Source organism: Gavialis gangeticus, unplaced genomic scaffold (assembly GCF_001723915.1).
Source record: "Gavialis gangeticus isolate Ggan-Ray unplaced genomic scaffold, GavGan_comp1, whole genome shotgun sequence".
In the NCBI taxonomy this organism is placed as follows: Eukaryota; Metazoa; Chordata; order Crocodylia; family Gavialidae; genus Gavialis; species Gavialis gangeticus.
Window position 1 is genome coordinate 577,016 of NW_017729029.1, and position 16,487 is coordinate 593,502.

The following is a 16,487-nucleotide window of genomic DNA, read 5'->3' on the forward strand; positions in this document are numbered from 1 at the left end:
AAAAAAAAAAAAAAAAAAAAAAAGAGAACGACGACAACAGCAACCAAACCCAAACTCCAACATGAATTGCACATCTCATCACTTTAGACTTATTGACCCATGCAGCCTGTTGGGCTCTTCACCCCTCGGTCATGCCTCTATAGAACAAGCTCCACAGCACGCTGGAGAGAGTCAGCAGTCACAGCTCCCACTCATATTTTTCCTAGACAAACGTCTCTTCTGCGAACGCCACTGCATCACACTCCTCTGAGGATGCAACTGTGCGGGGCTGGCTCCTCAGCCACTCCACCCTGCTCCGGATGAGCTCATTTTCCACAGCTTCTGCCTCTGCTGCGTGGCAGGCCTTGACCTCATCATGCTTGAAGTACTCCCGGACGGTGCTGCGGATGGAGGCAGGGAGGATGATGCGGATGGTGTGACTGAAGGTGTTGATGTTTTTGCTGTGGGTTTTGGCCTGTGCCTCTGGTTGTGCCTCCTCTGCCAGCTCCTCTGGAGGGGAGGTGTTCTGGCCAACCTGACTGTATTCTGCTTGCAGGGAGTGGTTGGTCCATTCATGATGGTATCGCCTGGAGACTGACTGCAGCACCAACGGGGTGTTTTGCCCGTAAAACACTGTCTGGGGGATCTGCACTCTAACTGTCGGTAGACTCCTGGAGGCGCTTTGTTCACTGCTGCTTGAGTTGCTGGTGCTGAGGTTCACAGCCAAACCTTTCTCTTCCTGCTCTACTGGAGACCCCCTTGGACTTTCTGTATTTGGGGCCATGTAAAAGGTTATCTTGGTACGCTTCAGGCTTTCCTGTCTGGACACCTCAGAGCCCTTTATTTCAATGTGCTTCACTGATTTCTCTCTGTGCACTTGCCGGCTGATTGCAGAGGAGCTTTCACTGTCTTGGGTGTGGGTGCCATGGCCTGCGTTGTGATTACACTCTTTGAAATAACCTTCACTTCTTGTGTGACAACCCTGTCCAGAGAGCCCTGTACTTCCCATCTCTCTTTCCTCCCCTTCACTGCCACTCTCATTTAGCAAGCTTCCCACGGCACCTCCATTGATGGGGGTAAAGCCCTTTACTTCCCCAGTGCTATGGCTGCACCCTATGTCCTTTTGCTCATACTCATTACAAGAGTCCAAATTGCAAGGGTTCAAGGGCAAAGGAGAGGTTAAGGGCTTGTGCCACTCTTTCTGGGACTGCTTTGCTGCCTTTGGAGATAAGGCGTAGAGCCTGGCAGAAGTGCCGAACATGAAAGGCAAGGAGGAGACATCTGTGGGGCTGAAGGCTGAAGACTCTGAGCAGTAGGAGAAAGCACTGTCTAAGGAACTTAATGAGGAGGCAGAGGGAGAAGTGGTGGTAGAGGACAGGCTGGAAAAGCTGGACCTATTGGACAGACTGTTTTTTTGAAAGCTCAGCTTCTTCACCCTAGCTCCAGTCTGAGGTGAGCGCCAGAAATTCGGCCTGGTTTTATTAACCCTGGGACTCAGGCCTTCATCAATCAGCTTCTGGCTCTCCAGCTGCAGCTGCTTCAGCCTATGAATGTAGTCCGTGTGACTGTGCATGATGGTGGCATCGCAGCTGGACTGGCGGGCTACTGGCTCGTGGCTCTGGGCAGGGAGTTGAGAGCTGACACAGACACTGGGCTCAGATGAGCACCGATCCCTTGCTGGGCTCAGCGAGCGTATTGAGCCCATGGAGCAGAAGGAGCCCTCCTCCTCCAGAAGGTCATAGCTGTCTGCACTGGCATTTTTCCTGGTTTTGCTCTGGTAGCAGGCTGCGATCTCACTAAACAAGTCCCAGTCTTCCTGCTCTTCATCGAGTAACAAATCACCGGATGGGTCAAACACAATGTCTGCTTCAGGAACTGGCTGGTGCTTTGGTCTTTCCTGATCGCAGGCACCAAACTCCATCTCATCGGATGAATCATCGTGCTGGGCCATTCTAGTACCTGGGGAAGACACACGGGGAGAATGCAAACTCGTACTGTGCACTTCTATTGAAAACCAGATAATAATCTACAAATATTTATAACTACAGTGGGTTCAATATCAGGTGCAGAGAGAAGTAGCCATTAGGGCTGGGTGAAACGGCACTGTTCTGTTTCTACTTCAGTTTTGAGGTTTGGACGGAAGAGCGTTTTGTTCTGAATTTCATTCTGAGTTGAAATAGCCTCACTGTTTCGCTTCCCCAGCCCGACTGCAGTGCTTGGGAGGGGAACTGAGCCCAGGCTCCCTGCACTGTGATCAGCTTCCCGCAGCCCAGCAGCGGGAGCCAGGGAGAGCCAGGGCTGCGCTCCTGGCTGCTGCTGGGAGCGCAGCCTCGTTCTCCCTGTCTCCCACCACCTTGCTGCTGGCTGCTTCGAAACTCGAAACATTTTGAAGCTTTTGAAACATTTCAACTAGCCTCTTTTTGTTTTGAGACTGTTTCAAAGCCCTTAGTTTCAATTCGATTTTGCTGTTTCGAGCTTGAAATGAGTCGAAACAGTGTTGAATCGAAACAGCTGGCAAAATTTCACACAGCCCTAGTAGCCATCTCCTGGTTACACAGCAAGTCTCTGGCAGACCTGGGAACAGACCCTCAGAACTCTGCCTCTAAGACTTGTCATTATTAGACCAACGTACGTGTGTATAGTAGAGGCACTTGGATCCCTTCTGATCTTCAAGGTCTAAGTTTAGAGACATTAGTTGAACTGTTTCATTTTAAACAGGCTACTGTGGACCTGTGATTGGTATGAGTATTTTGGCGACAAGTCACATAGTTGCTGGTTATCCCTTTGAACTGGAAGGACTAGAATAGTTCAGAACAGTGGCAGAGGTAATGAGGATGAAGGAAGAGACAGGCACGGATGTGTGCACAGCACTGTGCTTATGCCCTCCAATTTCCAGGGTGACATAGGCAGGGAGCAAAGGGAAAAGTGTAATGGGAAATCAGTCCTCTTCTCCTTAGTGTCCCTTGGATAAAAGCATGGGAACTGTAGTTTTCCTTTCCAGAGGTTTTTGACCACTGTTACGAATTATGAGACATTTCTGGAGAGGTGCCAGGAATATGCCATCCCACAGACTTACCTAGGGAGTCCTCTGAGCCTTTTGATTTCTCTTTGTCTGGTCTTCGAAACAACGATGCAATATCCCCTCCAAAAATTTCTGCTGAGTTTTCAATCAGAAATTGCACTAGCATGGCCACCTGCCAAACAAAGAAGTCACTTAGATCATTTCAAAGAAAACATTTTCAGCTATACTGGGCGATTCAAAGTTGCCCAAGGTGGCAAGTTGGTGTGTTTGTCAACAGAAAAGCAACATATTTTAATAGAGAAGTTTCTTTTTTTGGCTCAAAAAGCAATGAAACACCACTGTATACTGGAAAGACGGTGCATTAGTGACAAGAAACTGGACTGCGTGGATGAACAGAGAGAGCAGATACAGATACGGCACATTCTGTGATCCTAATTACTATTGCTGTCATCTCAAAAGTGATTGGAAACACCCAGTCCCTATTGAGTTGGTTGTGGTAATGAACTTTTTCCTCTCTGCAGAATGATGCCACCCATTATTAGAAGCTTCTGCTAGAGTACCAGTGCCCTAATCCCAGCTGGATAGAAGTTTACGCCCAGCCACTCCCTGTAAAAGCATGTCCAGAAGAGTCCACTTGTTACAGCAGATAATGGCTTCTCTCAGCGCCTCCATGCCTGGAGAAGCTTGGTGGCCACACCACTCCATATGAATTTGTACATGTGGCTAATCTTTTATATTCCTTTTTTAGGTTGAAGAGGAATGAAGCTCATAGGAGGTAGCACAAGGAAAGGAAAGTCATCGGGGCAGAATCCCACAAAGAGGATTTACCTTCTTTGTAGACCTGCTTTCTTCTTCGGGCCCAGTAGGACTGGGAAGCCACAGCATGTTGGGAGCTATGCAGAGAGCCAGGTTGAAGGCATTCATCTGATTCACTCCTGAATTCTGCTCAATGTGGTGCAGGACTCCAAAGAGGTATCGGAGTAAAAGGAGGTTGGCTTCTGGGAGCTGATTCACCAAGCTGCCAGGGAAAGAAAAAAAGCAAAACAAATTGCTTATAAAACCTCGTCCTGGAAGCACCAGTTGCTTTCTAAAGCCCCCTTTACAAACCAAAATACAACTGCGTTTTGGCAACTAGTCTGGGACATGCTAGTCTGATCTAGCTGCAACAAATAGGGCTGAGTCACTCCCACTCTACAGCTATGTGGCAGTCCTGTCTGGACATCCACACCTGTCATAATGCCTAGCTACACTGGCACTAAAGCCTTTTGGGAAAATGTTGACCTTAGTCCCTGCACCTCCCCTGCAGGGGCACTGGAGCGTCTGGAGGATACATATACAGAGCTGTGCCAGTAGTCCATGGGATAATGCACATGCACTATGTCCTAAGTTACAGGGATCTGTGAGGAAGGAATTTGTGGCTTAAAAAGCCTGTACTGAGCCAGTGAGAGAAAGAGATTTGTCATATGGGACACGCCGGTGCTAATGGACAATCCCCATTCAATGCACCCATCTGACAAAAATAAAGAAACTCCCCAGGTCCCAATAACTGTGCCTGGCCACGGTTTTTTCTTTCTGATGTCCATTGTGGCAATCATTTTAACTTTGCACATGCAAAGCAGCTAATTCCATGAATACCCCAGGACACGACTGGTGTCCAAATGACTGTATTTTCTCTCTGCAAATTCTGGTAATCAGAGCTCGTCATCAGAAAACTATTTTCTCATGAATTTTTTTGTTGAACATATCAACGTCTTTCATTTAAAAAAATTGTTTTGATGAAAATGTTCTGACCATCTATGCTGGCAACAGGCAAGGGCAGTGACATGGCCTAGAGCAATATTAGGAGTTTCCTAGAATAGGGTAAGTATGCTGTGGGACATATTCACATCCCCACCCCCAAGAGCCACTGTGAGCATTTACAAACCTTTTAATGACTTCTGTCTTATGTGCTCGATTTTCTGTGTCCACAGCTTCCATCCATAACCCGTGCATGTCTGAGGATAGAACACTGTCAGGTATATTTCGTAGAAAATCCTGAATTAAATATATATATGCAGAGCAGTCTGGTCAGTTTTTAATTTTTTTCATGGTGCATACGTTTTTATTTACAGTAAGCATAAGAAAAAATGAGACACAATACGAATACATGCCTTCGAGGCCTCCCTGCTTCCCATAATGTGCAGCATTGAAAACAGACCTGGAACTTCTCCTTCAGTGGAACAAAGACCACCTAATCTACCCTCTGTGCTAGAAGCAGGATTGTTCTCCACAGTATGGTAAGGCTAAGGCTTCACATTCGCCAAGGCTTTGCCTAGACCAGTTTTAAATCTCCCAAGTTCCTTTTTCCTTGGCATCCCGTATCACAGCTTAATATGCCTTTTTTTTTAAACAGTCTGAATCACCTGCAACCAAGGAGTGGACTGGGGAGATTCCACTCATTAGGCCAAGCCTGCACTGCAAGAACCAGGTGCTTGAATTTCAGGTGCCTGAATTTTTCTCACCTGGTTTCACATCAGTGCCCCACTAGGGTTTCCCTTTACTACAAAGTTAACTAGAGTGATAACTCATGTGTTGTTCCTAGTTCAAGTCTTGGCCACACACAGAAACCTTTAACTTAAGTATGGTGGTCTTTTCACTCAAGTTGGCTGGCCAATCTGGTGCTGTTGGCTTACATTCAAGCCAGCATGCCTTGTCAGCTGCTAACATGACCATTCTGGAGTCTGGCTGAAGAACTCAGTTGCCCCTGGCCCTCCAGCACTTCCCATTTTTCCCCAGGGTGCTTGGAAAGCATAGATAAGTTCCCCTGGATTTCAGTGGGAGAGGAGCTCATCTCACCATGGCACCAATGGGACATAGCTCTGAATGGCTTGGGCCATACATCGGTGGGTGTAGCACCAGTGTGGAAAAAGCAATTAGAGAGGTACCATTCTCAGGGAACTCAGGTGTATGTAGCTTGGTTAACTCCATGATGAAGACATACTTTTAGTCTGTTGAACCCTTTGCTGCCTGAGACTCTGCTGTGCTTTTGCATTAATAAGTACAACCCCCACCCCAGATACTGGCATGAGGGCCAGTACTAATTTCTGCATCTTTGTGCCAGTAAAAGCAGCAGTTCTTAGTTCATGAAGGGGCAGACATGCTCTCTTTCAGGAACCAACTTTCAAATGAGAGTGGGGTATGTCAAATGGGTCGAGTTAAAAATGCAGTCCCTTGGCAGAATCACAGTATTTCCTTACTAACCGAGGAGTACTGTGTCATGCTGTTTTAATTGGAAGGAGGTGTATCATTTGAATAACTTACTGTGATGACTGCTGCAGCCACAAAGACGGACTCCCCATCCATCTGGACCTCATCTCCAGAGTTCAGTTTCTCTTTCAGTTCCTTACAGGTCTTGGCATTGGCTGAGCGCCTGAAAATGCCCCTTGTGGAGGGACCTTCATGGTAGAGGAGAAGCAGCATATCCTAGAGAAAGCCCAGCACCAATATATTAACCCATATTTTAGGTATATCACATGCCAGATCTCCTGTGATAATTGGAGTACAGTCTAGTCAGCACTGAGCTTGGAGATTACTAGGGAGATGCAGGGAGATTATGTAGGGGGTGCCTTTTTTCTGGATTCAGAGTTCGTACTGAAGCACAGGAAATCATTTTCCCACCCACCACATACAAGTCTTGGTTACAGATGCCTGAGAAATGACTGGCAGGGAGAGAGGTAGATAGATTTTATGGGACCCACGGCATAAATCTCCCCTTACCATAATTGGCTTGGGAAGGAGTCCATCAGGGCAGACGGAGGACAGAGACAGGCCAAAAAGCTTCCGTGGTGTCGTTGGGGAGTGTGATGGTGGACTGCCTGTGGGAGTGCTTGTGCTCCGACGCAGGGCCCAATCAATCAAGGATTTCTTCCTCTTGGTATGTTTCTGCAATGATTCTGAAACAGCAAAAAGACACTGTTTGTTCCTGTGTCTCCCCTTACTATTGTGCTATAAGCGGGTCACAGATGGTTGGACAGTAATTCCCAATACTTTAATTAGTTGTTTCCATCTCTCAGTGAATCCATTATCTGGGAATCTTTTTTTTTTTTCATTATGTGATCTGTTCTAAAGATGGTCAAATAATATTCAGAGAAAATTCTGGTCTATTGGCACATGTACAATTCACAGGCAATGTCTATATTATTAGAATTGCATGCTCAGATCAAGACATCAGTAACACGTAATCCAATTAGTAAGAAAATACCTAGGAGACTGCATTCCTCTTGCTTTCTGAAATGAAACAGCCAAGGGTTAAATACAGCCTCATTGGTGTATCTGTTGTTGGAGCATATCCACGGTGAATGTAACTCATTGCTCAGTGCTACTCATCCACTTAAGAGATGTTACTGAGAGCCGGCCTAAGGCTCAAGAATGCAGTCCTGCCACCATGGAAATCAACAGGTAGTCAGTGGGAGCAATGAAGCAATTGACTTCAGATATATTCAAGTTCAGAGTGTCTTTTGAAATAAAAGCATGATCTAACAGGATATCAGCAGCTTCCACAGGGAGATTTCCAAAGTTATTTGAAGGGCCACAACTCATCATCCCTGATCTCACCTCTCCTCAGCTGCATTGGCGCTTGGGGCTTGGGTTTCAGGATGAATTGGCACTGTCTGTCCTTGGGAAGCTGGTCCAGGGGGGAAGCCTCTGTGCCATCAGCCAGGAGTGTATTGTTGTTGGTACCTTGATGCTGGTCAACAGTGTCTTGGAGGGAGCTCAAGACAATGCTGAAAGGATGCTCATGGCCTGTTGAGATAAGAGGTATGTTAAGTCCAAGTGAGAATCCAAACTCACAAATTTCACTATGTGAAAGCAATTAGGAGTCTTGGTTCGGGATGTAGTGGTCATATGCCCTCATCACACAGCTACCATCATAGCTAGAATGAACGGGATTCTCACTGGCAGTCTCAGTTCATGAAGACTGAACTACTGATTACTCCAGGATCCAGTTTCCTCTAGGCCAGGGGTAAGGTGCATCCCTGAAGCTTAGGGACAGGGAACACTCACTCTGTTGCTCACCAGCAACTCCACAATAACAAGGTTTCTATGGCATCAATAACGTATGTACTCAGAAAGCCTAGGTAAGTTCTCCCAGGCTTCAGTGGGGGAGAATTGATAGAGGAGCTCATCCCGCTGCAGCACCAATGAGACATACCTCTGAACAGCTTAGGGAAAAAAATGATCTCAGCTTCAACAGCCAAGGGAACTCTCTTTTAAAACGCTGAAGTACACTTTGATGGACATCAGTGGAAGCATCTTATTCAAACTTATTCATTGGGTGTCACTTAAAAGGTAACATTTGATGGTTACACCTAAAAAAGATGTGGGCAAGGTCTTATCAGCTCTTAGCATGTTGGCCAGAACGCTGTATGTGACGGCTGAGCTTTTAAAGTTCTGTCCACATAAACCATCAGCAGTTTACATGTTTCAGGAAAGCTTTGCTCTGGACACCGAGCAACACAATAATATAGGGTGGTTCCTTGTGCTCTGCCAGTGGCTCTATGAAGTTCCTGACTCTACTTACAAGACAGAACAAAGACAGGCTGATTTTCAAAATAGTTAATAATACCAGAAGGACAGTATTTCTTCTGATAATTTGGTGATTCTGGTCTTTGCTAGGAATTGCAAAGACTCTAGAATATACTAAAATACAAATTAAAAGACAAAAACAAAACAAAAAAAACTCTCAAAGAAAATAAATCAAAGATTTTTGAATTTCATAAAAAATTATGTTGGGGTTGACTCTGATCCAAACAGCCTGTCGCTAACGTTGATTCCATCATGGCGTCAAACATAATAATAGAATTTGTTATGAATTACTATGGGAAAGATTGGAGAGACATGTTTCATATGCTTTGCCAAAGTAAATACCCTGTCTAATTTTAATTGTACATTTAATCTTACTTTGCTGTCTCGTTTTTGCCAGTGATGCAAAACCAAAAAAAAATAAAAATAAGTAAATACTTTTTCTTTTTGTTGTAAACTCCAGCTTTGGTGTTTTCTCTGATTAATGTTTCAAATTTAGGAGATTAGACACTGGATTTTATTTGAATAAGTTTGTTGTATTTCTGAGATCAACTTATGGATCTATCATCTCTTCTGGTTCTGGCTCTGAGTCCCCTATATACACAATCATTCTCCTTCTAACATCCCAGAGTTTTTGTAATCTAAACAGAAATGGTTAAAAAAGGAACTTTTCAAATAAACAGCTCGCAAAGGACATTGCCCCAAATGCCCTGCGTCTCCATGTGAGATCAGTTTCAGATTAAAGTGAGTATCGAGACTAAAGCAACACAAAAAACCTTGTGAAATGAACCGTGTACTTAATGGGACTTGATGTCTCACATGGAAAACAATTTCCTTAAATGTGAGCTGGAATGCTTTGAAAAATAAATAAATACGAACAAAGAAGATAAATATTTTGGGCTCTTAATTACATGCTTAAAAGATACCTATACATGCATCTTAAGACACTTCTTCCCTTTATTTACTTGTGTGCCAAGACCTGCCTTAAGGTTTCCCTTTCCCCTGCCAGACTAGAAACCACTGTGACCACCAAAAGCAGCATTCTGAATATAATTCCTTGTTATGCTTTAGGTTTAGGTCCTGACCTTCTGCCACTGAAGTCAATCAGAGCTGAAACCCTTCTGAATCTTTCAGGAGATGGTCAGCCTTGATTGACTTCCTTAATGAATTACAGTACAATCTGGTAAACCATTTGTGTGTGAGACCTGAGGCTATCAGGCCAGTTATCTTTCATCATGAATATTTGCTGCTTGCAGGCTTGATGCAGTTGATCATTTCACAGGCCAGCAAGCACTTAGAGGCAGATCTTGCAGAGTGAGAGATGCTTCCCTTGTCCAGACACCAGCACTGTTGTTGTTGATGTTATTGTTATTACTGTGGATCCTACATGCCGGCATATCTGAAGAAGGAAATGGAAGAGCCCTTACCAATTAAAGGGTAAGCAGGATCATCCTTTCCAGATATCACCCAGAGATGGTAGTCACTTGGTCTGCCCTGCAGGTTGGGGAACAGAAAGGAAAGAAATGTGAGAATGGGGGCAAGAGCTGGAAAGAAGGACCAGATAAGCTGGACAGAGCCCACAAAACAATTGAAAGAGATAACAGCTGAACAGACCAAGGGGCAGGGAAAGCAATGGCCAGAAATCTCTGGGAAAGCAGAATGATTTGGAGTGACAGGGTCTCAGAAACAGTTCGTCTGCCATGGGAGAGGAAGGGGAAAGGTTCAGAGGGGGACAGAAAGGGAATGGGAAATCCAAATTTAAAAAAAATCAGATTAAGAAAGCAAACCCAAACTAAGGTTTCCCCAATGTCCACATTTAAGGCTCAGATTCAGGAAGTGTCTTGACATACTGATCAAACAACATCAGTCAAGTTCATTAGATTTCCCAGGAATGTCAGCGTTTACTGGCTATGTATTGGAGGGTGTGAAACACAGGACTAGCTTCAAGTTCGAAAGGTTAAGAACATGGATATTTCAATTCATACAGATACAAGTATTTCCTATCTCTTATTGTCTTGCTAAAGAAACTAGAGCATACTTGCATAATATTTCATGCTTGTTCACTCTGCAAGTTGAACAAAGGTATCAACTATTCATCTCTCCCTTTGATGGTATGCTCTTGGAGCAAGGAGTATGATTAGCTCTATGTAAAGTTGGGCATGTATTAATGATAGACGAAATAATTCTCATTAAGAATAAAGAACTAAGGCTTCCTATAGGTGCACAACTAATGTCTTGGTGTTACTATTGGGCTATTGCCATGACCTTCTTTCTTAAATATTGTAGCTGATGGACGATTACTATTATCAATGATTTGTCCAAGAATAATTTGATAAGCAATGATATATTCACTAATTATGTGTCTAGGATAAAAGCTCTTTGGAAAGTCTAGTCCATGATCAACCCTGGTATAAGTGCCTTGAAATCAGTAAAGTTGCATTTACTTACATAAGACTTGTATTTGGTCCACCAGATATGCATGTGCATTTATAAATCTTTATATATACAGAGATGTATGGGCCCATCCTGTAGCATGGGGAATACTAGTGTTCTAATGATTAAACAAGTCTCCTTCAGTTTTTACCAGACTCCATCACATCTGCATTGTTCAATAAAACAGACGTCCTCAACTTCCCAAGCTAAGATCTGGCAGCATATACAATGGACACTTACAGGAAGTCCAAGCTGATGAACTGTCTTCTTGATCACATTGTCTGCTATTTCTGTATTAGACACATTGACTGTAGCAGTCTAGGAAAGGAAGATACACAGAAAAATGTATAAAGCTAAAGGAAGAGCTAAGATCTAGTCACATTGTCACTTGGATTTGAAAATTAAGGCAAAATATTCTGGCTAGGCAGGTTATTGTCTGCCATTACTAAATATGAAATCATTTTAAGATGATAGAGAGCACAGTTTTCCTTAGCTTGGGAACATTCTTGTCTTTTTATTAGCAATAGGATGTTTGAACAGACCTGAGACTATTGGAGAACCATTGGTAGGTAAGGTTGTATTGCAGTGGGACCACAATGCTCACTGTCTTCTTCCATTACCAGTCCAATACTGAATGCAATGGTTTCACGCTATGGAAATCATAGGACTCTTGTGGTAGTTAATCACGATGCTGCCAGAGTTGAAAAGCAGCCCAATAGCTCCATGGCCACCACAGCAGTGAAACACAGTGCAGAATACTGCAAGGGGATGTTGGAGTCATTTTCTGTGGGAAGTGCATTGGAAGATGAAGGTGAACCAGGCTTGAAGCCCAGAACTTGCTCATAGGAAAATATTTTTAGAGATAAACTGAAGAGGATGTGCCAGTGATCATCATCCTCTACTATGGCACTGCTAATAAAGAGTTATAGGGTATATGAATGCTTATAATCACTAAGCTAGAAGCCACTGCTGGACATGAAGGGTAGCAGGAAGCAAACGCACTAAAATGTGTGTTCAAAAGTTATTTCCGGAATTATCCTTTGTGGTGGGGCTTGTTAACCCTCTGTAAACACTTCCTAATTACCTGCACTGAGACCTCTCTAAGAGGAGATCCCAAAGACTGTGCACTTTGCAGCAACCTTTCAAGATGCTTCAGAAAGGGCTTCCCAGAAATGGCAGCAGGAGCAAAGATCCCCCATTGCCCTGACCTCGATTGTGTTGGTCTGATTCTTAGTTTTACTTACAGAAGAACAGTTTTCAATATCCAGTACAAGCATTTGGAGACTCAGGGCTTTCAGATATTCATTCTGTTTTGTCTCATTGATTTGCCTAAACATCAGAGGAAAAAAAGAAAAAAAATATCAGGCAAACACGCAATCCCTCCATACCGAAAGTAGCAGTTAACACAGAAAAAGGAGCAAGTGATATTAGACGCTTTGGTAGATACTAATCTCACAGAGATTGTATTAGTCGTAGATAAGAAAGAACTCACAATGCACCAGGAAGTAACTGGGGAGACTGGTTGGACTAACTAGAACAAATGCTGCTCTCAGCAGATGGAGCAGGGCTGAACACATTACTGGAGAGGGGATCCTAGGCTCTTGTTTGGAAAGGAGTAAGGACGAGAGGGCCCTTTCATTGTGGTAAAACAAAAGTCTTTTACAAAAAAAGACCATTTTCCAAAGATGCCAGTTCCCATTTAGTGGAATTTGATTTTCTGAACTTTAAAAGCCTCTTTTCTAAAGCTTGTTCTTCAAAGCAGTGGAAAGCAACTAGGCACCCACTATACCAAGGGTCAGTGAAAGCTGAGCATCCAACATCTACTGTCTCCCTCCAAATGTTTATATAGGACTGTAGAGTGATGGCAAAGGCAGAGGAGAAGGGACAGGCTACTTACCACAATAATGTTGTGAGCCACCGTTCTTTCACCTCGGATGAGCTGAGAATAAAAAGGGAAGCATAATATCAGCTAAGTGCTGAATGACTAATAACTTTTGGAGACTTTATCAGGCTTCACTTATATTTAGCTGTAAGTCTCAGTTCCTTCCTGTAAAACCCTGGAACAAAAGCGCAGTCCTTTCCTGGTTCTGTTCTAGTTTAACAAGAATAAGAAATAACAATAATAATACTAATAAAACCCTAGCAGTAGACGAGCTGAGCTGGATTTCCTGACTGGGCTGAGAAGTGTTCAGATAAGGAACAAATATCTTTCTGTGATGCTGGACTTAACAAGTCACGTGGCTCTTTACTTTTTTGTAATGACCTTTAATTGATATTTTTTTCTAGTATCACTTCCCTTCCTCTCCTTGTAGTTCCTAGAAGCCTTCACTGGCAATATCCATCCCACATGTTTTGTGATGCAGGGGAAGTGGCACGGTTGCTAGAGTTGAGATTAAAAAATGTCCACCCTTGCATTAGAAGCCTAAGTTGTCTAGTACTTGAGTGTATGGCACATGGCAAAGGGAAGCTAAAGGCAGCATCCCAGGTACTCAGAAGGGATGGGGCAGCCAGTACAAGATGCATTTGAGAGTCCCAGTGTGTTTTCCACCAAGACACCTGTCCACAGCACAGACAATAGCTGCGCTGACTGGCACCTCTTGGTGTAGGGATAAAGGATTTAGGCCTGGCACCTGGCAGTTTTCACCATCAGATTCACCTTTTCCTAACTATGAAAAGTGCTAGGACTGTTATGACAACAGCTGCAGGGCTAATGCCTGTGGGCAAAAAGGGTTTACTTAGTGAATTGCCTGGAGTAATTTTCAGGAGGGTCCAGCTATGCTCAATTCCCATGTGATGAGTTGGTGAGTCAAGGTGCGCTTAGTGTGTAAAACAGTGGCTCCCAGCCTTTTTTTGCTGTGACCTTAGATCCAGGTCACGACCCTGCCCCTGCCTCTGCCTCTGCCACCGCCTCACTCATGCCCGGTGGTGCCAGCAGAGCCCGGGCTGGGCTGGGGTCATGGGGGGCAGCAGTGGCAAGATCCACGCGGGCTGTGCACTGGGAGAGCCCTGCAGGTGGGACGGGCAGAGTGAGGGGTGGACCTCCTGCGACTCTGATTTGGGTCATGTCCTGAGGTTTGGAGCCACTGATGTAGGAGCTACCCTGTGAGTATTGAATTTTAAAATGGACTACATATTTTCTGTACTCCAGGAAAAATGTTGACTAAAGCAGACTGTGCAGGTGGGGAAGGAACAGTGACAGGGAGGGGAAGGGGAAGTTTCTTTGCAATATTTAGGGTACAGAAATGAACAATTTAGTTCATTTGAACCACTGGCATTTCCTGGATGGGATTTACATGTCATAAATCCGTTCCATCTAAGGTAGTGGTACACATCTCATTATCCATTATCCACTTTTATCTGTGCAACTCATAGTCTTGAATGCATTTGTGTTCACAGCATCCCTGTAAAGCAGAAAAGTATTAGCATCCACACATCACATAGGGGAACTGAGGACCAGATCCTCAAGGGCAGCTCACAGGAACTCAGACACCAAAACAGCTTTGACAGTTTGTGCCTTGATAATTGCCAGAGAGTCTGTAACCAAGCAGGGACTTGAACCCATGTCTCACAAGCCCTAAGCTAGAGCCCTAACTATTGGATCATCTTTCTTTACATAGGCCCCTGCCACTAGGGCTATAGGAGAATTCCTATAATTGTGGAACAGAGATTTCTATTCCCTTTGCCATCATTTAGTTCTCAGTCTACATACAGCTTATCGACAGCTGCAAAACAGTGAATTTATTACTGCACTGTGATACCTGAAGGTGATGACACAGTTGGTGGTGGGCCAGCCAATGACAAAGGAATGCTCTGGACTCATTTTCTTCTCCGTCACTTCACTGAGGCAGGTGCCTGTCCACACTTCACTGAGACGCACTTGCTTCTTCAGCTTCAAGCTTGAGGAAGACCTGAAATCCAAACCACAGATTGCTTAGGCTAATGAGACAGCCTAGAGTCAGATGTAGCCCATGCAAAGACTGCAAAACCATCCCTCATCACTTCTGTTAATGCCTCAGAACTGACTCCACTAGTATCCAAGTCCTGGGCCTCCCCTCTTTCAGCACTAGCACAATGTGTGCAGGCGGATGGCAGATCTCTATGATTCAGACTGTTTATTATCCACACCATAGCACTGATATCAGAATTTACCCCATAAGTTTTTGCCTATTAGGCTGGGGAGGTGGGGGGCGCTGAAGAGTAGGGCCAAAAAGGGAGTTAATTTTTTGATCTCTACACTCACTTTCAACCATGGAAAGAACGCCATGGCATTTCGTCAAGCCTCATGAAGTAAAAGCAAGGTCACTTTGATAAGATCAGCCTACTGTGTGGAAATGTAGACAGTGATAAAGCGAGACGTGCCAAAAAGAATGTAGAATATATTTTGGGGTCAGGGGGGAGGGGGAAGGTGGAAAAGTTATATGTAATGTTGTCTTTGAAAAATATGATTCTCTTGGTGCGCAGACCCACAACTGCATTCAGTCCTGGCTTAAACTTCACTGGATGTGTAGACATGACCCTTGTGAAGCTTGTCGGCATCCTCTTACTTTGACTTGGCGATGATCAGCATGTCATTGAAGAGGAACAAGTGTCTCTCTTGGGTCTGCAGTCCCACAGTTAGCTGTACGCGCTCATCCAGGATGAAAACAGAATTAGGGCTACTAAAAGCCCCGGTTGGCAGCCCATTATCTGGATGGGACGAGGAAACTGTAATTTCCCTGGGGAAAAAATATCATCACATTGTGCAGTTATTTCCTTTCCTTTAAGACTTCATTGATAACATAATACATAGGTGGCCTAATTTGCTTAATTTCTTCTTGCATGTTAGTTGAACCCAGCAAGGAACCATTGAGACTAAAGTGGAGTCCTTATGAAAATGCACAAAATGCCATTTTCTTGCTTTCCCCAACCTCAGTATATATAGATATATTCTAGATACAGATATATAAAGGTTATACAGATCTATACCTATAAACACGGATATAGAGATGTCATAGATATAGCTATATAAAAGCTATATATTAAGCAGTTTGCAGGGAAAGGACTGTAATGGGCCAGATTCTGCTACTCTTTCTTCGATAGCATAATTTGAGGGTCCTATGAAAACAATAAGACTGAAAAATATTTGTACTGATAGGTGGGATTTTCAATACTGTTGGCCCAAGTCAGCTGCTGGTGGACTCAGTAGTTAAACCCCCACAGACTTTTATGGGAGCAGGGCTAAGCCCACACTACAGGCTTTTGAACAATCCTGCCCACACTGTCACTGAACACTTGCATCTGAGCAGCCAGGAGCCTCCCTCTCTTCTGTTCCTGGCACTTTCATCATCCAACCAAGTAGGTTCTCAGTTTATAATTCCAGTACCTCTAAATATGAAAAGTTACATTTGCTTTCAAACATGCTGTTAAAAGCGCCCCATGTACGTCAATGGAAGCTGGGAGCAGTCACATCAAGCAAACTCAGCAGTGAACTTCCTAACGGCAGAAAAGTTAC

General features: G+C 44.1%; 1 protein-coding gene across 1 annotated transcript in view; it reads right to left on the reverse strand.

Moving 5' to 3' along the window:
- Window positions 1-8: 8 nt before the first annotated feature.
- The window catches only part of LOC109300451 (rho GTPase-activating protein 20-like), a 69,505-nt gene continuing 53,026 nt past the window's right edge, over window positions 9-16,487 (reverse strand). The window contains exons 3-15 of the mRNA XM_019521086.1: window positions 15,541-15,711; window positions 14,755-14,904; window positions 12,894-12,935; window positions 12,241-12,325; window positions 11,237-11,314; window positions 9,991-10,057; window positions 7,595-7,783; window positions 6,758-6,933; window positions 6,302-6,463; window positions 4,926-5,035; window positions 3,830-4,019; window positions 3,056-3,173; window positions 9-1,938 (exon numbers count right to left, since the gene is read on the reverse strand). Coding sequence (XP_019376631.1) covers window positions 203-1,938; window positions 3,056-3,173; window positions 3,830-4,019; window positions 4,926-5,035; window positions 6,302-6,463; window positions 6,758-6,933; window positions 7,595-7,783; window positions 9,991-10,057; window positions 11,237-11,314; window positions 12,241-12,325; window positions 12,894-12,935; window positions 14,755-14,904; window positions 15,541-15,711 — 3,274 coding nt within the window. The 3' untranslated portion in view covers window positions 9-202. The remainder of the gene's footprint in view (window positions 1,939-3,055; window positions 3,174-3,829; window positions 4,020-4,925; window positions 5,036-6,301; window positions 6,464-6,757; window positions 6,934-7,594; window positions 7,784-9,990; window positions 10,058-11,236; window positions 11,315-12,240; window positions 12,326-12,893; window positions 12,936-14,754; window positions 14,905-15,540; window positions 15,712-16,487) is intronic.